The 25,583-nt window shown below is 43.8% G+C and overlaps 1 protein-coding gene across 1 annotated transcript; it reads left to right on the top strand.

The window, feature by feature from the left end:
* Positions 1 to 658: 658 nt before the first annotated feature.
* LOC134127323 (scavenger receptor cysteine-rich type 1 protein M130-like) lies at positions 659 to 24,918 on the top strand (the record flags this gene model as incomplete). Its single annotated transcript, XM_062561977.1, has 5 exons — positions 659 to 755; positions 4,798 to 5,112; positions 5,206 to 5,279; positions 16,371 to 16,375; positions 24,723 to 24,918. Coding segments are annotated over 5 exons (687 nt in total), but the record flags the coding sequence as incomplete, so codon positions are not given.
* Positions 24,919 to 25,583: the final 665 nt, after the last annotated feature.

The following is a 25,583-nucleotide window of genomic DNA, read 5'->3' as shown; positions in this document are numbered from 1 at the left end:
TGAATATTTTAAGAGTGATTTTTTTTAGGTTGAATTTTTTTCAGTATTTTAGTGTTGAAAAACATTCAGATACATTATTTCAATGCATAAATATTCAGTGCTAGAAATTCAATCACCTTTTTATTTCAACCCCCCATGACACAGATTTACTTCCATACAGATCTTCTCAGAGAAACACAACGTTAATAAGATGCTTTTTAGTGTCTTTAATGTGTCTCTCTCATCTTCTGTCTTCTCTCCAGACTCCATCAGGCTGGTGGGTGGGTCTGGTCTGTGCTCAGGCAGACTGGAGGTGAGGTCTAACCAGTCTAACCAGTGGTCCTCAGTGTGTGAAGAGGACTTTGACCAGCAGGGTGCAGAGGTGGTCTGTAGGGAGCTTGGCTGTGGGGCTCCTTCAGTCCTCCAGGGGGCGCTCTATGGAGAAGTGGAGGCTCCAATGTGGACCAAAGGGTTCCAGTGTGGAGGCCATGAGTCTGCTCTCCTGGACTGTAGAAGCTCAGGCTCAGAGAGAAACACCTGCTCACCTGGTAAATCTGTTGGACTCACCTGCTCAGGTAGAAGAGGAGCTGCAGCTTTGATCTGGTTCATTTCTGTTCTACTGAAACTCACTTTGTTCTTCTACTGACGACTCTCTTGTTTCTGTTCAGAACCTGTGAGGTTGGTGGGAGGAGCCAGTCGCTGTAAAGGAACACTGGAGGTGAATCAAGGAGAATGGAGACCAGTAGATTACCATGGATGGAACCTGAAGGCAGCAGATGTTCTCTGTAGAGATCTGGACTGTGGCTCTGCTGTTTCTATCAGAGATAGAAAGGAGTCCTCATGGAGATCTGTGTGGTGGATTCACTCTGTCTGTGTTCATTCTGGATCTGCTCTGAGGGAGTGTATAAGGTCAGATTCCTCTTTCTCCATCCTGGATCTCACCTGCTCAGGTAAGTCCATCAGTGACATCATCTATGTGTCATGTACTTCCTGTGTGTTGGTCCAGTCCCTCCCTCACTACACACTGTGAATCTATCACCTCTCTGAGGAGGCTCTCTCCCTTCATGAGCCTTCACCTGTCCCTTCCTCATCCAGTGGACCTTCAGGTTCCACGTGGTCTGCTTTCTAACAGGACTTTCTGCATGTTTACCTCTACTGGCTCAGCACCTGGTGATGCTGAAGTGGAGACATGTTTCTTCATCAGGGTCAAGGCCCATCTTCTGAGGTGTGGATAGTTGTGTTCCATCAGTCAGTCCCATAACTCTTCATTCATACCAGAGAGAATCTCTTTCTATTCCACCTTGTGACCTATGAAACAAAGCCAAGAGGAGGAGGAGATCACCTGGACTGAGACTCTGACCCATGTGATCCAACATTTAGAGACTCAGAAGGTGAACTGAAGCCAGACTGTAGGAGTTAAATGTGAGAGGCGTTATTACAGGTACAATGATGCCTCCCACATGTTTAATATAACTCCATATCACAAGTTACTTACATATTCTCTATAATAAACATTTAAACCAGCAGGGTTATTTGTACCTGTGAAACATCACTATGAGCACATTTCAATAGTTAATTATTTATTCATTTATTTTGCAGGGACTGTGCACACTAATCAACAGGTGTACTGTAAGTTAGTCAGAGGCTCATTTACATCTGCTGTCCTCAGCCAGATGTTTTTAAGGCCTCCTAAAATAAAATGAATATTAAAACAAGACACAATGTACAAACAAAACCATCCCACAGGTAAAGAAGTAGGACAATAGAGTAGAGCGACCATAAGAGGCTGCAGCCTGCAGGCAGAACACACACACACCTACAGGGGAAGCACACACACAGTGAACCACTGAAGCACATGACACACACACACAGACAAAGAACAACACAAATGCACAAATTGCAGAATGCAGCAGGACAGACAGCACACCTGATCCTGAAGATCACGTGAAGGTCTGGTACGTGTTGCAGCGTTCCACCAGTGGGCCGCCTTCACACAGAATGACCTCTTGACCTGTGTGAAATAACACCATCTCCTCTTGAAGCAGATCTACTGAGTCTGCTGCTCTGACTGCTTTGTGGAATCAAATCACCATTTTAAACCAGACACACATCAGTGGATCTAATGAGCTTCTCCCAACTCAGGACACAGTGTTTGGGGAGAAGATGGCAGTGATGGTGACTTGTGTTTTTAGGGCCTGTTTATGGACACTGTGAGGACATTTTAATGTTGTGCTGCTGGCTTGTGCCCAACTGGTTAAGAAGGTGAGATGGGGGCAATCATTGCATTAAAAGACTATTTTACAGCCCTCATATCCACATAAATGTCCAATATAATTATCATATAATAAGGTTATATATGTTGAGATGAACGTAGTTTGTTGTGTGTTGAGGAAAGACTCAAAAGCCCCACTAAACTCCACACTTTGAATTCTTCTGGATGAAATGTCCTGTTTTCATCCACGTCCTGGTTGTGTGTCCTCACGCCGTCCTGTGTGCGTCGCAGCTGGGTGGCCATGTTAACTTTGTTAGTTCTTGAGTGAGCAGAGAACTGGTGACAGATTCAGAGACGTCTTGAATAGAGAAACTGGTCGTAGTGACCCTTTGGCCTGTCAGAAAGTAAGGTCCCTGTCGCTGGTGGGAAGTTCGTTTTGACGCATGAAATAATCCTGGAGACGTCTCCAATAGTCTTTGATTGTCCTTTATTTTGATCTCCAAACAGACACCTCAGTTTTGTGAAAGTCCACCTTTCCTTCACATAAATGAAATGAATACAACACTCCTGACACCATGAAGGGATCCGAACACATTCTTCACGTCTCTCTTCTACGCTGAGTGTTCCACGCTCACCTTCCACCTTCCACACTCTCACTCACAGAACTATTGGCCTCCAAAGCACCAACACCTGTGGCAGGTAATCCTTCTGATTATATGCACCTTGTAATTGAAACATAGCTCCGCCCCCTTAAGTGGTGGGAGTGTTAACTTATAAATATAAAAACGGAAGCCGAATATAGTTTAATATTATTTATTACAAATGGGTCTAATCCGACGCCACACACACACATTGCAGGCTCCGAGCGCCCAGAGTTACCCTGCAACACACCGCGGTCAAACCCGCTTAACACGGCACAGCACACCGGTGTATAAGGCCAACCACGGCAAATCACGGCACACACTGCAAACACCCCCCCTTCAGTTCACACCATAGGGCAGGGTTTGCCCGGAGCACTGCAGGAGGTGTACCTTGAAATGTGGGGAAAGTGATCAGAAAACAAACAAAAACTTAAAGTGGTTAGTCCGCTCTGTCTAAAACAAAATACAATGGACCAGGAGCGGACTAACCGCTGAAAACAAAACTAACAAAAGGACAGCAAGTAGCAGGATAATAACTGGAACACACTTACCAACAACAAACTTTAATTCATACTTTAATTTAATTTAAAAACCCAACATACCTGCTGCATCAAACTCTCACACGCATTCATTCCCTCTTTGCCCGGATCAGTGCCTCTCCTCCCGATCCTGTCATGCAAACTCCATTAAAACATACCATCTATTAATACATATGAAAGAACAAATATATTTACAAATCAAGAGAGAATGGAGCTTTCTCACCACTACTGGAGGCCCAACCATACCCTGGCCACCCAACAGGAAACTGGCACTTCATGGCAAAGTGCCACTTCCCCTTTTATAGGTGCACTACCTTGACCCCACAGCGCCACCCCATGGTGCCACCTGCTACAGGAGGTTAACAATCAAACAACAACAAAAGCCTAGTTTATACTTCTGTGTTTTCAGAGAAACACAAGGACTCGCACACAGAGCCCCTTGCTGCCTTTTCACCCCTCTTGCTGCTTTCCTGCATCGACACATTTTTATAAACTTGCATCAAAAGCTTTGCGAGCCTCCCGCAGCTCGCAGGGCTGTGATTGGTCTGCTAGCTGCATCCTTTCAGGAGGCTCACATTTCTGGTTTCATAGAATCATTCCATTATTAAAACTAAGATTTTTTTTGAGAGAATGAATCAGTTTGAAGAGTTTTTGTCTGAAGAAATCCGTAAATATGAACACTGATACAACCCGTCATTGGGGGACTGTAAGGACGTGATGATGGCCTCCGATTCATGGAGGAACATCTCTGCACACGTCGGTTTGCCGGTTGATGGGTGAACAAAGTTGGAGGAAAATACGGAACAAATATGTCCATGAAAGAAAAGCCATGAAAAGCAGTCTGATAAATAAATAAACAAACCAACGAGTTCCACACAAAGACGTCACTCTGTAGGTCGTCTCCAACAAAACACGTGACTCCACCTGGTGGTCTGGAGGTGAATTGCTTTGCAACACCTTCAAACCTTTTAGAATCATGAAGTGAAACGAGTCCATCGACACAAGAAGCAGAAGCAGAAAGAGGTTCCAGCCTTCCAGTGGTTGACCTTCATCTACTGGTCCAGGATCAAGTTGACCAACACTGGAGCTTTGAGTTAAAGCCTCCACTGAGGTGATGAAGTATGAATAGAAAGCTGTAAGAATTACAACTTCCTTAAAATAACACAACTTCCATTGAAGGGCCTCACATTGTATATCCTAAGTTACGTGACATTGGTAACCGATGTCGTGTTGTTAAAGTCACATGAGACTTTAGAACAAACTGCTCTTATTATAACGTTAGCTCCGTCATGCTGCCTCCCCCCCCATACAGCCCCTGACCCAGACTGCCCCTCACCTGACCCCCCAGGGACCAGGATTCAGTGGGTAGATCCCCACTTAGCAACAGATGTCTTTAATGTGTCTCTCTCATCTTCTGTCTTCTCTCCAGACTCCATCAGGCTGGTGGGTGGGTCTGGTCTGTGCTCAGGCAGACTGGAGGTGAGGTCTAACCAGTCTAACCAGTGGTCCTCAGTGTGTGAAGAGGACTTTGACCAGCAGGATGCAGAGGTGGTCTGTAGGGAGCTTGGCTGTGGGGCTCCTTCAGTCCTCCGGGGGGCGCTCTATGGAGAAGTGGAGGCTCCAATGTGGACCAAAGGGTTCCAGTGTGGAGGCCATGAGTCTGCTCTCCTGGACTGTAGAAGCTCAGGCTCAGAGAGAAACACCTGCTCACCTGGTAAAGCTGTTGGACTCACCTGCTCAGGTAGAAGAGGAGCTGCAGCTTTGATCTGCTTCATTTCTGTTCTACTGAAACTCACTTTGTTCTTCTACTGACGACTCTCTTGTTTCTGTTCAGAACCTGTGAGGTTGGTGGGAGGAGCCAGTCGCTGTGAAGGTACACTGGAGGTGAATCAAGGAGAATGGAGACCAGTATATCACTATGGAATAAACCTAAAGGGAGCAGATGTTGCCTGTAGAGATCTGGACTGTGGCTCTGCTGTTTCTATCAGACACAGAGTGGAGTCCTCAGAGAGATCTGTGTGGGGGATTCACTATGTCTGTATACAGTCTGGATCTGCTGTGAGGGAGTGTATAACATCAACTTCCTCTTCCTCCATCGTGGATCTCACCTGCTCAGGTGAGTCCATCAGTGACATCATCTATGTACTGTCTGTCTGTGACATCACTTCCTTATTGAGGGTCCGTCTCTTTAATTGAAGGGTAATCATGACCTGTCTTCATCTCTCTGTTTCAGACCTGCTGCTTCAGCCAATCATCTCTGTGTCCTCCTCCATGTACGGGGTCTCCGAGGCCCAGCAGCAGGGGGCTCAGGTGCTCAGGGGCTCCACCTTCACCATCTGCTGCTCCATCCAGCCACAGTACCCAGGAGGCTCCTTCCAGCTCTCCTTCCTCTCCTTCACCTCAGCACACAACTACACCGAGCCAGCTGTCAATCACTCTGCCCACTTCCTGTTTCCTGCTGCAGAGCCCGCCCACCAAGGAAGCTACAGATGTGTTTATCACCTCTATGTTTTTTCTCATAACTTCTCCTCTGAGAGCCGTCTGCTCTCTGTCTCTGTGGAAGGTAAGCTGACTGTTTACATGCAGCTTAGTGGAAGATGATTGGTCCACACGGACTGAAGATGATCAGCTGACCACAGAGTCCATGCATGATGTTTCTGGAATGACTTTGTGACTCCTGTCATTGTGTTACACATGTCAAAGAGTAACCAAACCTAAACAACAGCTATAAAGGGTCAGCTAACAATATGCTGTAAGACAGAGCAGGTTTGGTTACCATGGTAACTCTGGTCCTCTGAGAACTGAAGCTAACATGAGTTCATGGTCTCAATCTCTAGTTTCAAGTCTTCTTCTACACAACATGATGTTTACGTAGTAATTTATGGTCCATTTAGAGTCAAACAGACCATAAAGCAGGTGATGCTTTAGGGCGGGGCAACACACTGATTGACAGGTCTCTAATAGACCATAAAGCAGGGGATGCTTTAGGGCGGGGCTACACGCTGATTGACAGGTCTCTAATAGACCATAAAGCAGGGGATGCTTTAGGGCGGGGCTACACACTGATTGACAGGTCTCTAATAGACCATAAAGCAGGTGATGCTTTAGGGCGGGGCTACACACTGATTGACAGGTCTCTAATAGACCATAAAGCAGGGGATGCTTTAGGGCGGGGCTACACACTGATTGACAGGTCTCTAATAGACCATAAAGCAGAAGATGCTTTAGGGCGGGGCTACACACTGATTGACAGGTCTCTAATACACCATTGAGCAGGGGATGCTTTAGGGCGGGGCTACACACTGATTGACAGGTCTCTAATACACCATTGAGCAGGGGATGCTTTAGGGTGGGGCTACACACTGATTGTCAGGTCTCTAATAGGCCATAAAGCAGGTGATGCTTTAGGGCGGGGCTACACGCTGATTGACAGGTCTCTAATAGGCCATAAAGCAGGTGATGCTTTAGGGCGGGGCTACACACTGATTGACAGGTCTCTAATGGACCATAAAGCAGAGGAACAGTTCAATCAGTGAATATGAAGTAAACACAGAGTAATACAGTGTTTGGTTCCATGGGAGCTGGTGGACTCATGGTGTCATGTGATCACTCTCCATGTGTGTGAGCAGATCCAACACCTCTCATCATCAAAGCGGTCCTCCTGCCTCTGATGCTGCTGGTGGTGAACGTTGGCCTTTACTTCTACTGTAAGGTACGGACACACGTCTGTTGGACCACATGAAGCTCTGTGACTAGTCAACTGAAGACAGGTGCTGTCATGTCTCTCCAGACCACCAGGGGGCGGAAGCTGGGCAGACGGGAGGACTTTGAGCTGGATCATCATCACCTGGGTGTTCCTGCAGCTGAAGAAGAAGGAGCTCAGGGAGCAGAGTAGCTCCTCCAAGGAGCTCCTCTCACATCCAGATGGATTTGTAACACACAACCAGCATCAGCTCACTTTCATACGCATGAAGGCTGGAATATGATGTGACTTTATTAGAGCCTGTGTTTCTTCCTCTCTCTTCATACCTTCTGACTTCCTGTCTGTGGCTCTCAGCTCAAAGCCCATTGGTTCCTGCTCTAAAACACCTCACAGGTATAAAGTTGAATAAAGTAGACCTGAGATCAGGTTTAGCAGAGTCCAAGCAGCCTTAGAAACCAAAGACTATGAGGAACAATGTGAATGTGATGCATTAAATCAGACAGACATGAACCATTGACATCCATCTTCTACCTTCTGTACAATGAAAGTCAATGATGAGAACCTGCTGGTGTCATCAACAGATGTGATGACATCATCACTTCACCTACTGGGTCACATGACTCATTGATACAGATTCATACAGCTGGACTACATTTAAATGAAAGATGATCATAATAATAAATATAAGAACAACAGCGCATCATAAAACTCTTACTTTAGTAAAACACTTTCACTAATTTCACTTATTGTTCCACTGCAGGATTTTACTTTAGTTTGTAATTCAGGATTTTACTTTTATGCATATTTTACTGTTTTACTTATTGTTTTTAATGCTTTTACAATCATTTGTGTTATTTTATGTATATTTTTTTAAAATTTTGTGTTAAGAATCTTGAAAGAGGATTTTGCATAAATCTTAAATTCTTCATGTTTGATTGAGGAAATTACCTTTTGCTTTTTTATGATTAATATTCATAAATATACTTCATTTTGTACTTTTGTTTTTTACTTTTCTTTCTAATTACAGGGTTTCACTTAAAGCTTGAGCAGTTCAATCATTTTAGAAAAAAGGATATTTTATTAGAATTTTGTTTATTATTCTTTATAAATTTACTTTAGTAATCAATGAATATACAATTTGTTTTAAGATGAAGAATTTTGCCTTTTCCAAAAGAACATTGTCATTGTGGAATTTTCCTTTTATATTTTAAGGATTTTACTTAATTTACAAGAATATTACTTAAATTTGTACTTTGCGATTCACCTAAATTTGTCTTAAAGTAATGTAGACATGTTGCATAATAAAAGATTTGACTTAAATCCCAAGTATTGTGTTTATTTCTGTCAGTAATGGCATTTTAATTGATGATATTATGTTCTTAAGGGTCTTGCTCCTGAATAAGAATTTTGTAATTAATCAAACTAAACACACTTGTGTTCCACAGATACTTTTAGTACTAGTTCCACTCTAACAAAGTACTTTAAGAGTTGTCTGAATGAGGAAAAGAGGACAACTTGTGACCTTTAATCACCAAAAGCACACGTGAGCATCATGAGAAGGACTTTTCCCTCACATGTGCACACGTGTGTTCTAACACGCACCAAGCATCAGTTTTCATGTGTCATCACACAAAGAGATGAAATGATGAAGATCACTTTGATAAATGTGTCTGTGTCACCTGCTGTGTTCAAGGAAACAAAACCAGTTTAATAAACTATGAGACGAGAGAACGAGAAGCTTTATGGTGATGATCACACATTCTGCTAATAATTAACACATTTATTCTGTGGCAAGTTCATTTCCTGCTTAGTAAGAGACACTCAAGTGTGAATGTGACTTTGTTAAATAATTCAAAATAATAAGGTAGCAAGTCTCAATTATGTTAAAATTTGTTGGGTACTTTTAATAAAAAACACTATTTTAAAAACCACTGTAACCCATTTAGTTCTTTTCACCTCCTGTGACCTCTGACCTCGATCTCCCCACGATGACACGTGGTTAACGAGGGCTGAAATGATGACTGACGGACACACGGATGTTCCCATGATGCATCTCACTCGTTCATCTCTCCAGTAAACTGGTGTTTGTACAATATTTCCTCCTGACTTTAGAGCGACAGAGTGAGTCACATCCAGCATTCGTAGCTGTAGCTGCTGAACATGATGCGTCATGTGAAGGTTCCTTTTACATCATTGTGTCCGTGGGTTTTCCTCCTCATCAGGAAGCAGGAAGTGTTTCACCACTGAAGCACTTCCTGGAAACCAGTAGTTTTACTGGCCATTTCAATGCCATCATCTGGCTCCTAGCAAAGGTCACATGTCACGTGACCCTGTGATTCCATCGCTGTGTCTCTACACCAGAGGTCACTGACTGGTGGACCGCGGTCCGGATCCGGACCCTGAAGATAAGACCTTGTGGACTCATTGGTTCCCAGTTTAAACTACTCTCTAGTTCTTGTCTCACTGGTTGACTTCATCTATGTGACTGGTGGTGAGGACCCACACGTCCTCACGGGGACTCTGAGTAACACACAGAACACACTGCACATCTGATGCTTCACTTCACACACATTTATTGGAGCAACAACACTCAAATAAACCGAGTTCTTCCCAGAAAGACACCAACGAGGCGGCGATGCAACACGTTAGTTTGGACATTTCCTTCAGTCCTCACTACGTCCCTCTCCTCCTGGTGTCCCACTGTTGTCCTCCTCGTCCTTCACCAGTCCCCCTCTCTGCTGTGTTGACTCTGTTGTGTCTCCCTCATTGTGACCACGCACCTGATGGTCCTGATGTTCTCCAATGTTCGGCCTCTATCTGCTGTGTTGATGCTGGACTAACTGGCTCATTCAGGTCAATTCATTCTGTCTCCTAGCGTCTACACGTGAGACCTTTGTCCCACAGCTGCTGTCTCTGCAGCATCTCGTCCTGAACCTTCTGCAGCCCTCAGTGTCACAACGAGTCCTGTCTCCATGTCTGTAGAGGCCCCAACACATTTCCATGGATGGGTTAAGACACTACAGGGCGAACGGGGGGACATGTCCACTGTCCAGTGAGTGTCTTTAAGTCATCTTTAATCCGAGCTCTGCATATAATCACCAAGCTCCATTTCCTTGCATTCCATCACATGTTGTGGTTACAGTATGAGACGCCACCTGGATGCAGACACGTTGACTGGCTGCTTCCCATCATCACCTGTTCCCATTAGCAGGCACTTACTCACGTGCAGGTTCATGGTCATGTGCCCCCCTGTGTTCATGTGGAGGAACTGCATGTCCCAATTCACCCGGTGTTTCCCTCAAGAGGAACAAAACCAGCAAAACCTGCATCATGGTTCCAACAACATCTCCTCAACCTTTGCTCCTCACCCTCTCTGTCTGAGGGCCTCCTGCTGGCTTCTCCTCTCCCTCCATCAGACTGTGACTCATCTACATGTATGACTATAGACACATCCCTACCTACACAATACCCTAGAAAGGACTAGAACATGAGGACATGTGTCAGCGCTCGTCATTAGCACACACCTACACACACATGTATCATCACTCAATCCCCCCCCCACTGCAGATGTTCTCTTGTTACAGCATCACGGTCCAATGAGTCCTCTCTGAGGCCTTACCGCTCAGTGCTATTTGCCACCAGGTAACTTAAGGGCCCCCCACTGGGCTCCTGTCAGAGGCCCCTCACTGGACACACACACACGAGTAGATGAGCCCCCTCCTGTGGAGACGTCTGTAGCGTTTACTCAACAACACGTCGTCCCACAAAGCGTCCAGTCAGTCCTCACCGTTTAAATGTAGACGTCCATCCAACCTGCAACCTGCCGCCTCAATGAACGCACCGAGCACCATTCATCAGCAGGACTCACTTCTACTGGGGGGGGGCAATATTGTTACTTCACACAAACACTCTGTACAAACACAAAGTCCACCCTCCTTTGGTCCAGTGCCGTACAGAGAGAACTTGCTGCTGTTTTGCCATTTTATATTTTGTAGTCTTGTGTTTTCTTTGGTTTACTCTCTGCTGTTTTCCTCAGTTGTTTTGTTTGTTCTGTTCAACTTGCTTGGTTTTTAGAATCTTAACCCTGTTTTAGTGATTTGCAAGAAACAAGAAAGTACAATTTCATCAAATATGCAGACGCACGCATAAATAAATGTGGAAATGTAGAACAGAAACGTAGAAATAAATATATGATACAGACCTATAAATAAATAAATGAATAAATGTAGGAGAACTGAAATGTAGAAATAAATTAATGGTATGTATTTGTTTATGACCTGTTTTATTATCAACTTTGATTAATTTATTCATATATTTATCTTCACATTTATTTATTTACACATTAATTAATACATTTATTTATTTATGTACACATTTATTTATTCCTGTATTTATTTATACATTATGTATTTATACTTAAGTCATTTTTTGTCCTCCATACAAAACTGAACAGCCAAAGCAACCGTTTGCTGGCTAAGACAACATTTTGTGTGCTGACAAAACTTTCCGTTTAAAACGGGTATTTATGAATTTCTGTTCAGCTAATTACACAAATGCACGTTAAGTTACCTTAATTAACACATGGTTGGATGATTGGTTAATAATTAGTAGTGAAAACGCTGAAAAGGACGAGCTCAAGCACAAGATTACAGGAGTTTACAAAAGGCTTTTCCTGTGAATGACCCCCCCCCCCCCATTAACGCTCCTAAAAGATGACAAGTCTAGCCACAGTTTCCTAGTTCGTGCAGTATTTAGTTTCAATAAAAATATTGTTTAAAATTATGCTAAATTGTTTTCAGGTGATTTATTGGTGTTAAACTGAAATTGACGTCTTACTTGATGGATTCTAAAAGTTATCATTGCCCTTTAACAGAGTCTGGTAAAGGACACTAACATCAGTGATGTCATACATATATGAGTGTTGTCATGATTTACTCAGTTCTACTTGAAAATTATTTATGAGCTGAGAATTACACACTCAGCAATAGAGAAACTATAAAACGCCAAGTTTATAGTCTAACGTTAGCTTACTAACAGCTTAGCAAGCAAACTTGGCCATCAACAATAGCTTTTTAAATCACTTAAAACTACTGCAGCAAAGTAAACCATGTGTACGATTTATCAAGTTTCCTATTCAAGATTAAATTTAACAAACGATGAATACAAGCAGGAGGAAACGTTCTTACCTTGGCAGCTCCTGATCCAAAATGGAGTGTTCTTGTGTCACTGTAGAACAGGGCTATTCATGTGGCGGCCCGCGGGCCACATCCGGCCCGAAGGCAACCTCAGAGTGGCCCAGCCCGTAGTTCCGCAATAGACAGTACAAAAGGGAAAATAGGGTCCCGCCAGCGATATTTTCACTCCCCTATGGCCACGCCAAGACCCGCCCTTCAATAGCATTCACACACTACGATTGGCCAGGTGTCCGTGTACAGGTCCCATCCCCTGACTGCTTCGTAGGGCGGGGCTTGGCGTGGCCATAGTGGGATTGGTTATTCTGCGTCCCGCCAAAACTACCAACATGTAAACAATGCAGAGCGTGCTGTGCCGGCAGTAGCCTACATTACTATCAATATGTCTTTCTCAACACTGAAACGTAAAATCCGTCGGTTTAACCCTGCCTGGACTGACAAATACTTGTTTATTTTACCGCCACATCCAAATGCCAAACCGATGTGTTTAATTTGTAATGAGTGCGTTGCAGTACTTGAAGATTACAATCTGCGGCGGCACCACGCTGAAAAACACCAGACTTTCCGCACCAGTTTTCCCGAGGGATCTCAAGAGAGGGCTGCAAAAGTGCAGAGTTTGATTGCATCTTACAACCGGAGCAGTGTTACTATGGTACGGTCATTTACAGCCCAAGAGCTACCGCAGCATCCCTTCGTGTTTCCTGGATATTGGCAAAAAAGAAAAGGCCATTCACAGACTCTGAAACCGTGAAGGACTGTATGCTGGCCAGCGTGGATCAGGTGATAAATGACGATAAAATGAAAACGAGCGTGGCATCTGCTATAACAAACATACCCCTGTCAGATACTTCCAACAGTCGGAGAGTTGAAATTCTTGCTGCAGATGTGTATGAAACGATGTTAGGAGACCTGAGGAAAGCTGACACTATGTCTATAGCAGTCGATGAGTCCACAGACAAAACTGATACTGCTCAGTTGTGCATATATGTCCGTTTTTTTGACGGCAAATGCTTCCGAGAGGAGCTGCTCACCCTACTGCCGTTAGAAGGACACACAACTGGCGATATAGTCTTTGGGAAAATTTCTGCTTTTTTTAAAGACAATGGTCTGGATATGAAGTGTGTGTGCATGCTTGTGACAGATGGGGCTTTTGCATAATGACGTGAGGTGGCCGTCCAAAGGCAATGCACTGGAGCGTTTCTGTGGTCTCAGAGAGGAGATCATAACTTTCCTCCGCAGCAGCAAGCAAAAAAAGGCAGAAACGCACTTGAGTCGTATACTGGACGACAACTTCATGGCTGATGCCTGCTTTCATACACCTGAATGATCTCAATTTGGGACTACAAGGCAGAGACAAAACTGTCATCGACCTTGTGGGACAGATGCGCGCATTCCAAGTTAAACTGGACCTTTTCGCAACTGATTTGAGCAGAATGCTCCATTTTCCGACACTCCGCAAATACATCTCATCCCCCGCAGAAATAACGGATGTGATGACAGATTTCATTGCGAGCCTGAAAAAGAACTTTGCTGGTCGATTGGATGGACTTGTTCTGCCCACAGAGGTGGCCGTTTTTGCCAGAGACCCGTTCACTGTTGCAATAGAAGGGGACTTATCCGCCCGGGCAAAGGACGTGGTTCCTTCCAGTGACGAGGGCAAATTCACACTCGAACTTGTTGACATGCAGTCATCGGTAACCATGACACAGCAGCTTTGCACTAACGGGCCCGCAATGTTTTGGACAGATGTCAACGTACATCAGTTCCCTAACATTAAGAAAGTAGCGATCGTCATCCTCAGTATGTTTGGATCAACATACACATGTGAGTCAGGTTTTTCACACATGAACTCCATAAAAAGCAACTGTCGTTGCTCCCTGATTGACGGACTGTCCATCAATGCCTCCGGATTTGCATTGACAACTTACGAGCCTAAAGTCACTGCTCTCGTTCAAAACAAAAAATGTCACTTCTCCCACTAAGTCAGCAGAGTAAATGTAGCCTACATCAATATAATGTGGGATGTGTAAAATATGTTCCCTCAGTGTGCAGCTTGTGTAGTTAGTTAAAGTTGTGAATACTGTTGTTAGGATATTCCTTATCCACCCGAGTTGGTTGACTAGAAGAATCCACTACAGGAGATTAGTTAAAAAGTTTAACATTTATTTAGAAGAGAAAAAGTTGTACATGAGCAATTCTCCGCAGATATATCTGGAGACAATGAAATACGCATCGCAAGCAAATCCCTTCCAAAGTCCGCCTGCCTTCTGACTCTGACCTGTTTTAATCCCTCTGGTGCCCTTGAACGTTGGTTCAACCCAGTTCATCCTTCTGTAACAAACGCCTTCCCCGAACAATGAGTGTCTGGTACTCTCTCCTGCAGCCTTCGGCCTTGCCCTGAAAATGGGTTCAAACTGGCTCTCCCTTCGGTCGCAGGTGTTTTATCTCAGATAATATTTTATCTTCATTTATTCCTGTGCTCTCTCTTCCACCACTTCACATTGTCTGCCTTATAAGGACCGATCCGGTCACGCCATCTGTCCTACAAGCGGACATCTATTCTACAAGCTAAAAAGTAAATACAAGAAGACACACGCAGAGAACCCCACATCTCACACTGTGCACTTTTTATTTTTATGCACTTTGAGATGTTCCTGCATGGGTCGAATTTGAGCAAGATGTTTATTTTATTTCAAAAGGAAACGTTTTATGCTGTTATTGTGAATTGCTTACTGTGCACTTTTTAGTTTTATGCACTCAGATAGGTCAGATATGTAGCCTAGGTAGGCCTAGGCAAGAGGTGCCTAGGTCAGTTTCTTTTCTTTTGTAAGTGGAAAAAGTAGGAGCTACCTCAGATTCTGTTCAGTTAGCTCTTTTGTTTTTTATGCACCCTTTGCTGTGCAAACTGACCAAAGTCAAAAGAGAAACAATTAATAAATGTTTTTCAATAAATTTGTTTGTGTTGGTTTTAAAATTTGCTTCGCCGCTGAAATGACCCAACTAACCTTTCTCGATTTAAAAATCTGGCCCAACTGGATTTGTAATTGAATAGCCCTGCTGTAGGCTCAGCCGCTGGTGGCTGCGTGGGGTTTCCTACGCGCTTTTGCAGGGGCCACACGTCTATACAGTTGAGTCAACTGCGAAATCTGTGTTGCTCACACTATTGCAGTTGAATTTATAAGTGGATCACCACTCAACTTTTTAGTTGAACTGACTTAGGGAAATTGAATGAACAAAAACCTCTTTTTTTTTTACAGTGTAGGATCTGCAGCCTTCCGGTCCGGCGTTCCTCTAATTAGTCTAAGTCCCTTGCATGCATGATTATATTTAATACTCTACAAATCCCCCTTTTCACACCTACTAGGTGAGACCTACTCATCGAGGAGGAATTCTACAGCGGACACGCTGCTTGTACTGGGGGGGCGGGCGTTTCTCCCTGGAGGGGGCAGTAACGTTAAAGCATCGAAGGCGTCTTAGCTCGCCTCCATTGGGGGTGAAGGCTCCTTCTCTTGTAACATTGGAAACTGGAGGGAACAGCGCGGCTGATCTCTTCAAAGGGATCACAACCAGACTCAGTCCAAGCCTCGCATGAGGAACCTGACCTGCGACTTGTGACTACCCGCCCACAAAGAGAGCGGCGTCCGCCAAGGATGCTGACATATGAGGAAGTGGGCAAGCCGTCTGTGGTGGGAGCATAAACATAAACACTTCAGTCAGGTCACACCTTGTGGCGCCCCTGGACTGTAAGGGACGTTAAAGTACAAGGCTGAATGAAGATGCACCCATGCACACACAAAAGAACTCTACGAAAAACACAAGAATATGGAAAACAAAGGTGTTTTTCAATGTGTAGATGTTCAATGTGTTGTTGAATGTGTAGTCCACTAAGTGCCTTGGTGCCCTAAAGGGAACAGAGAGTTTTAAGTTTACAGGCTGAGCATTTTGATGTAAATGTCAGGAACTGGAGAACGATAGATGGAAATAATAGAGGATTTGTGAATGATGATAATTTGGGCCTTGCTGCCTCTGAGGCTGGCATAAGAGCGGTGATGACTTCACCTCCATTTAAAAGGGAAAATGTTGTGCACATTTTAATTTTGAGAGGTAGAGTGTTGCGCCATCAGCGCAAGATTATTGCCTGAAAGGGAAAAACATGCATCAAGTGTTGAAAAGCGTTGAGGATCAGTGCACCAGTTCCACCACTAGGCGGCAGCAGCGCGCTACAAACGGCGGTGGCTACATCCAAGCTAGCTCCTGCGGAACCGGCTTAATCCGGTTCTCAGAACAACCGACAGTTGGCACTGTTGCGCTGATGTGTGTTTTCATGTTTTACAGGAACCTTCAATGAACAAATAAAGCAAGTGAGGAATGAACCGAGGTCCAGTCGAGGTGACAGAGTGGCTTTGTTTGAGCGTTTGTGTGAAAAGCACGTTGAAGAAGGTGTTCCAGAAGGAGCCACGGGAACCAGCAGGTACCCACAGGTCCTACGACATCTACACTGATGGAGGTCACGTGCTCAGGCGTAACCGGCGTCACCTCCTGCAGACGTGTGAACGTGACGCAGACCGGGTACTTCCACCAAACAACCACCAGATGGAGCCTGAGGAAACTGAGCATCGATCCGTACAGCAAGACCCTGCAGGTTCAAAACAACCACGTGACTGCACTCCCACTAGATCAGGCCGCACAGTGAGGCCTAGAGACATATTGCACTTGTGATGCCCAACAGAAGAAGAACTGGAGGAGATGTTTATGAGAAATAAACATGTTTATGTTTGAAATACTTTAACTGATAATTGTCTATATGCAAATCATCAGAAATGTTTACTATCCCATTTGGCGAGTCCGTGTTTTAAGGGGCATTTGGGCGCCCTGGTCTCAGCATGGATGCCGTCTCCCCCTCACATGCAGCCTCCTCCTCCCCGACTCCTGTCCATCAGGTGGTGTGTTGTGGGACCTGCTTGTTGTGGGTCTTGCTGCGGATCGGCATGTGTTTGCCTCCCAATCCCCTCGTAACATTTGAAGTTTAGCGGCACGTAACGAGCCGTTTTCTGGAAAGCCAAACTCTTTGGTCCAGTACGGGAGACACTGCACGTGTTTCCCCGTGTTTCTGCTGCATCTTTTACACAACTGGACCCGAGGGGTCCGTGTGTTTTGCGGCCCCATCTTTTAGTGGCGTGGACCCAACCGGTGATCTTATTACAACACAGTCGTGACCGCAAGGCGTAGTTTCTTTATACAAGAACAACTTTGCAAAACCCCACTCAAAATGCGTTTAGATGTCACCACGGTGTCAGTTACTTTAGTAGAATTCACATACTGCTCAATAACAACCGTCTTATTTTACCTGCGTAGTCGAGCGACCTGCGTCACCATCTCGGGGGATTTGTTCCGTGTGAAATCTTTATCGCACACAATCCGATCTACTTTCACATGAAATGACGCATTGGAAATATCCCAGAATCACGTACAACACTGAAAATAAAAATACCCAAATGCTAAAAATAATCGTCTCCCCCAAACTATAAAAACCACTTGATCAGTCATCCGTCTCCGTTATGGTACTTTTTACCCTTTTTCATAATTGGAATTTCATAGTGTGTAGAAATAAATGATTTTTCTGTGGACACATGTGACGTCAATCAGGACTCCTTTGGTCTCCTTTGTCTCTTGTAAGGAGCCATGAGGCAGGATCTTCAGCTGGTGATCCTGGAAAAGGCCTCTTCCTCCGTCCCAAGAGCCTGATGGACGGTCAGCGCGTCCTGTTTGTGACCCAAATTGTTGTGGAATGTTTCAATAAAACTAGTTTGTGAGAAGAGAAGGATTTGTTTCTAGTCTTGATGAACGATCAAAGGCCTAAAAGTCCTTTTCTTGCTTCCAAGCAGGAGGTCAAACACACAAACCCGTATCACGGTGCTCTGTGGAGATGGCGTCTCCCAGCAGTCAAAGCGCTGAGTTTTTATTCACACACACGAAGGTCATCCCCAGCGGCAGGTGGCCACGAGAGGCTTGGAACCCTAAACACTAAACCATCTGGGAGCACATGTGAAAAGTCACAAAGCAAGTGAGGAATGAACCGAGGTCCAGTCGAGGTGACAGAGTGGCTTTGTTTGAGCGTTTGTGTGAAAGCACGTTGACTCGCCTCCTTCCTTCCTACACGGCTGCAAAAGGACACTTTGGAATCATCCTGCTTTTCACACATTGCTTCAATACAGACAATTATCACTCTTTTAGCATAAGACCATGTTAGAACATATTGGACCACGTCGGGGAGTCTGAAGTCCACCAGCTTCCAGTCCGAGCCGCTCCATCCACTTTGCATCTAGAGGCCCAACGGGAGGCGCTGAGGTCATTTCAACATGTGGGAGCTTCTCATTTAGAACACTTCATGAGATGAAGATGATTCTGGATTCAATGCTTCATTCAGAAAGGTACATATAAATGACATATAAATGTTTAAAACCCACTAAAAAATAAGAATTCCAAACTGAAATGTCAAAAGTTTATTTTCATGTTAAAGAAACAAGACAAAATACAAACATGTTTTCCATAAAGAAACATTTGTTGATGTGTTAAACTTTTCTTGAGAAACTCTTCTTAGATCTTGTTCTGGTACTTTCCTGCTCTACACTCACACAGGAAGGAGGCTGGATGAGCTCACAGAGATGTTGATCAGCTGATTGACGGTCACATGGACCAATGGGTTCAGAGCTGAAAACCTCCTGCAGCTTCATCAGCAGATGACCCTGAATGTAGTGATACAGTTTATGTTAAACTATGCCAAACAAGAGTGTCTTAGAAAGTGTATTATAAAGTATATTTAATGATACATTTAAGTAAAAGATTTAAAAATGACATGTAAATTACTCTAGTCAATGTTGGCAGCCAATCAGAAACATGGAGCATGGACATTTAGTGTAGTGAGTGTGTGGGGAAGCTGTCACTTGGTCGTATTCAGTGAGATCAGACGACTCAGGCGAGTGGTGGAATGAAGCAGATCGGCCTACGGCAACCCGAGGAAGACAAAAACACATGATTTGACTTTCCCGTGTCGGGCAGTGAGGCCTTCACAAAAGCCTCCTCTAGAGTAGTTTATCCTCACTGTGTCACCGTGAGACACGTGCACTGTCCACACACAGGGACACATCACGTGCATGTGCTTTCTGCCTCGTGCCTCAATGTTTTACAGCATTTAAAGGGATTTTTTTTAGAAACAAACTCTTTTTTGCTGTTTAATATTGAGATATTTATTCATCAGTAACATATAAACTCATTTTAACACATCACAGCACTCACTGTGGTTCCTCTTTATCCCCACAAATAAATGTCCATATAGTAGTTTAAGACTTTTTATCATGTTACATTTTTAGTGCCAAAAAGACGAAAAACATCCTGTGATTGGATCAGTTAAAGTAGAAGCAGGAAGTAGCTGCAGCTGATGCTGTTACAGCTACTTACTGATACCATCCATGTCATAGGAACATCTCTGGTCGTCATGGAAACGGGCCTCTAATCTTTAGGCGGTCAGCAGCTTCTTGTAAAACGAGATATGATCAGTTTCACAGAACTGCAGTTCAGGTTGTGAAACACAAAAGTCCTTCTCTTCATTAGTAAAGTAACACAAGCTAAGAAGGACTCTGATGTTGATCAGTAGGGAAACAGCAGCAAAGTGACCCATCAACACGTGTTCCCTGTTCCACCTCATGTTCTAGTGCTTTGGTCATGTGATGGAGAGCCCAGCATCTGTGCTCTGTAATGTCATTTACTCCATTATAACAGTGTTTCTGTGCATCAGGGTCCGATTGTGCTCATTAGCTTGTGAGATGAAGGAATCAGGTTCCATTCCCTCCTTCCTTCATGTTCACCATCATGAAGCCTGCAGACCATCCTCAACATCTACACATCTAACTATGAACAATAAGCAGATGGACAGAAGAAGAGGAGGTGATTAATACATCCCATGAGATCTGTGTGAACTAAACACATGAAGCACAACCATTAGTGACCCTGTGGTGGGGACCCTGTTGAGGTCAAATCACTACTTGGGTTCTTAGTGTCTTCCACACAAGCTCAGTGAGGCCTTTAGGTGTCTTTGAGTCCTACTACTTGCTCCTCTTCTCCTTCTTTCTGGTCCCAGGGTGTCTTCCTTTGTCTTCATGAGGATGAACTCTTATTTAGAGTGAATCCTCACTAAAGGAACTCATCAGCTCACTGTTAGTGGGGCCTTCTTGTAGAACAGGGCGCTGCTACTTCAGCTGCAAACCAAGGCCTCTCCTCTCCATCCCTGCAGCTAGTGAGACCTTGGTCCACCTCCAGCTCTCACATGGACCTCAACTCAAATGTGAGAAATATGATATTTATTGAAATATAATGAAGTCTCGTTGATATATCTATATAAAAACATCAATATCTCTCTCTCTCTCTCTCTATATATATATATATATATAATATAGAGAAAGGGAGGACTAATGGCATTAATCTCATAGGAACATCTCTGGTTGTCGTGGAAACAGTCCTATAATAATAATATAGGGCAAATAATCAGTTTGACAGAAACGCATAAGAGGCGTGTGAATAAGATCTAAAATCTAAAGACCAGTATCAGCAAAGCTCCTCCTCTTCTGGTATGAGGAGATAAACTGAGGACACAACACGAGACCATCAGAGAGACGCAGAGAGACAGACGCAGAGAGACAGACGCACAGAGACAGACGCACAGAGACAGACGCACAGAGACAGACGCACAGAGACAGACGCACAGAGACAGACGCAGAGAGACAGACGCAGAGAGACAGACGCACAGAGACAGACGCACAGAGACAGACGCAGAGAGACAGACGCAGAGAGACAGACGCACAGAGACAGACGTCTACCTGGTCGTCATGGATCACCTGTTGATGCTGCTGCTGTTGCTATGGAGCTCAGGTAGGACTCTTTCTTATATTTTCACATTTGTCCTGAACACACACACTTCAGTCATGGTCTGTATTACAGTTACTTGTTTAAAAGTGTAAATGTCAGCATATACGTCCACTAAAGTTCAGCTGAGTTTTTGAGCACTTTGAACCTGAACATTTCAACATGTTCGTCAAAAAGCACAACTCTGCTGTGCCTTTAAGCGTAAACAGGTGATGGCAGTAATCCTCTACGTTACGTATCAAACATGGACCAATTAAAATCCACACATGACGTCACTTCACCAGCTACGTTGGAAACGGAATCGCCGCCAAATTCAAAGTCAAAATGACGTCACTGATTTTAGACCCGTTTTACACGCTGTGGTCGATGTTTTCACCAATAAGACGACGGGTGGATTCTATGTTCCAATAATCTATTTATAGCTTCATATTGAATGGATCAATGTGTCTGAATGAAGGCCTTCATGTTCAGCAGTGTGTGTTTTTATTGTTGGTCGCTGTGTGTGTGTGAGTGTGTGTGTGCGCGTGTGAGTGTGTGTGTCATACTGAAGGACACACAATGCTTGTTGTTGTTGTTGTTGTTGTTGTTGTGTGTCACGGTGGGAGGAGGACATGTTGGGACGTGTCCTCATGTCTTTTTACCTTTGGACCAGGGGCGGATGCTGTAATGGGGGCGATTTGGGCAACGTCCCACCAACTGGGAGAAAGAGGGGGGGTTCAACAAATTCTATCACAGCAAAAGTAGTTTTCAGTGTTCTAGACATTTTATCTGTCATTGTCCAATCAGATTCGTCAGATTCAGGTCACGTTTTCTTTTCGAAAACCGAGCCTTCAATGCATTTTCAATGAGGATTTGGGGCTCGCACTTACGCGCTTGCGTCATACGTAACTTAGCAAAGAGAGCGAGGGGGGGGGGGGACAGCGTCATCAAAAAAAAGAAATGCATGGAGGCGACAGCTGCGTGTAACAAAGAGACGGCGTATAATAATTTAAATGAGTTTTATGAAGTTACTGACAAGGTCGGTGAGGATGGAGGAATCTGACCTTTCTTTATAAACATTTGCACCTTAATGATAACTGTCGTGTTTTTATTCCTTATTTAAAAAAGACCATTGAAGCAGCATGTGTTTGAGGATGTACTGTAGGGGGGAACGCTGCAGCTGCTGCTAGTGTGGAGTGAATTAAAGCAACATTAAAGCAGCAATGTCCCCTCAAAGCTAATGTGAACCCTGGTTGGATAAGGATTCAAAACTGGATATGAAGATGAAATCTGATGCATAGCTTCAGTGTTAAAACTGATCAAATAATTGCTGTCTGTGGTTCTGGGATGTGGCAATAATTTAGAAAAATAATAGTTTGCAGCAACATATGGAAAAAAAACTGAACTAGTTTAAACTGTGAACTTAGTTCAAATATTTAAGTTTGAACTATGAACTGAACTAGTTTATTTTAAAATGTGTGAACTGAACTTTGAACTAGTTCATGTAGAAAGTGAACTTTCCCAAAACTGCGTGTGTGTGTGTGTGTGCGTGTGTGTGTGTGTGTGTGTGTGTGTATGTGTGTGTGTGTGTGTGCGTGTGTGTGTCATTCTGTTCACGTAGTTGTGCATTACAGTTTTTCTCGAATGTTTAGACTTTACACACAAATCTAAAAACACACACACACAATGGGCAAAACCCCTCAATACTCCTGCAAAATGAAACTTTACATTCAAAACAATGTCATTTTCTTCTCAAAATGGTATTTTGTTTTCAAATGACAAACACAAACCATCATATGAATATACTTTTACAGTTTTTCTCGATTGTTTACACACAAATCCTGGTACTTGACACACAATGAGCACAACATGTAACTCATGCATCAACCCCCTGAACCAATTCTGCTAAACTACAAGCACAATTCTTGCTTTACACTCAATTTGCAGTTCTAAAACACACTTTTTTCAAAGCACTACACACAATTCTCTGCATTCTCTGCACAATTGTCATGAAGAAAATGTTGTTTTCACAAGAAAAACACTGTCATTCAAAATTCTAAAGTCCATTGCTCTACTAAGCACACTGACTCGTCACATGGGAGAACACCTGTCACACAGGGTTACAATTAGGAACCAGAGCTTCAGCATAAAAGGGCAACAGGTGAGCTCTTCTGTTTTGGAGCAATGGATGACAACATTAGAAACAGAGCCAGAGGAGTGAGAGGAAGAGGAGGAGGACGAGGAGGACGAGGAAGACCAAGGACCGTAAACTCTGATGAGATTTTGTGGGGAAAATAAAATCTATTTGTTACTGTGTATTTGTGTGTTCTGAGTACAAAAACAATATCCTAAAATATTTTACAACACACGTATGTCTGTACTGTCTGTAGTAAGTGTAAAAAAAGTCATTTTTTTCCACTCATCATAATGTTTTACATTGAGCACATCAGAGTTCAACTGGTTCTTATACAGTTTTTCTCGATTGTTTAGACACATTTTCTTAAAGCCTCATACTCTCAGAACTCTACACACAAATCTAAAAACACACACACAATGGGCAAAACCCCTCAATACTCCTGCAAAATGAAACTTGACATTCAAAACAATGTCATTTTCTTCTCAAAATGGTATTTTGTTCTCAAATGACAAACCCATGCAAAGGCCCGCGACCAACTGGTGGGTCACGAACCCACCAGTTGAGAAACACTGGCTTAGAGAAGGGGGGTGTGCGTTTGTGGATTTCAGTCAAACACTTTCCATCTCCAGGCAGAGAAGAATTCCTCCATAGCTTTGGTCAACCAAAGTGACTCAGATCTCATCAGAGTTTACGGTCCTTGGTCCTCCTCGTCCTCCTCGTCCTCCTCCTCTTACTCTCACTCCTCTGGCTCTGTTTCTAATGTTGTCATCCATTGCTCCAAAACAGAAGAGCTCACCTGTTGCCCTTTTATGCTGAAGCTCTGATTCCTAATTGTAACACTGTGTGACAGGTGTTCTCCCATGTGACGAGTCAGTGTGCTTAGTAGAGCAATTGACTTTAGAATTTTGAATGACAGTGTTTTTCTTGTGAAAACTTCATGAAAATTGTGCAGAGAATTGTGTGTAGTGTTTTGAAAAAAGTGTGTATTAGAACTGCAATTTGAGTGTAAAGCAAGAATTGTGCTTGTAGTTTAGCAGAATTGGTTCAGGGGGTTGATGCATGAGTTACATGTTGTGCTCATTGTGTGTCAAGTACCAGGATTTGTGTGTAAAGAATCGAGAAAAACTGTAATGTAACAACTGATGAAAGTTGTACACAAGCTCAATCACATACTCAGGACTTTAATGACATTCACTGTTTATGGTTCCAGAACTCCAGGCTGAAGGAAATCCCACATCAACAGGTAACTAGAGACAGAAGAGAGAAGTAAAGATCCAATGAAGAGGAGTCAGAGGTCAACGTTAAATGAAATGTATTTATTTACTGATGACTTGTTTCTGACCAGTGAGGTTGGTGGGAGGAGCCAGTCGCTGTGCAGGACCTCTGGAGGTGAAACATCAAGGAGAATGGAGACCAGGAAGTGGCTTTATGTGGAACCTGAAGGAAGCAGATGTTCTCTGTAGACATCTGGACTGTGGCTCTGCTGTTTCTATCAGAGACAGAGAGGAGTCCTCAGAGAGATCTGTGTGGAGGATTCACTCTGACTGTCTTCAGTCTGGATCTGCTGTGAGTGAATGTTTATCATCAGATAACTCTTCCTCCATCCTGGATCTCACCTGCTCAGGTAAGTCCATCTGTGACATCATCTATGACAGTAGTGTATCCAGGATGAATCACTTATTCACCCTCTAGAGCGGGGGTCTCAAACTAGCGGCCTGCGGCCCTCTGGACGACATTTTGTGCCCCCCCCTTAATATGAAGTTTAATGTTGGTTCGGCCCATGAGTTTTATATCGTAGCGACATCACTGTGATCTGCTGTGTGGGACAATGTTCTGATGTTCTGGTTTCCTACTGTGTGCCTGTCCAGTGAATGCGGCATGTGAGTGACATGGGGGGCGGGGTCGTGTGTGTGTGTGTGTGTGTGTGTGTGTGTGTGTGTGTAAACAATGGCTTTGGATGTGCAGGAGGGTGAAATTCAAGGACTCCTCTCTGTCTCTTCTTCCCAAATTAAAGAGGAGTTAAAGCCCCGTTATTATTGGACGTGGAAACAATTCGAAGGTGTTTTGGGTGCTCGCTCCTTCAGCTTGACGCACGCTCCTGATCTTGAATCTAGAATTGTTTGCTCTTCCTTAGTGTCCCAGATGTTGGTGTCTCACGGCTGAATTTTCTTTGCGGCTGAATATTTTAAGAGTGATTTTTTTTAGGTTGAATTTTTTTCAGTATTTTAGTGTTGAAAAACATTCAGATACATTATTTAAATGCATAAATATTCAGTGCTAGA

This window comes from Pungitius pungitius, chromosome 4 (genome assembly GCF_949316345.1).
Source record: "Pungitius pungitius chromosome 4, fPunPun2.1, whole genome shotgun sequence".
In the NCBI taxonomy this organism is placed as follows: Eukaryota; Metazoa; Chordata; class Actinopteri; order Perciformes; family Gasterosteidae; genus Pungitius; species Pungitius pungitius.
The sequence above is the reverse complement of the archived record's forward strand: the minus strand, read 5'-3'. Positions and strand labels throughout refer to the sequence as shown.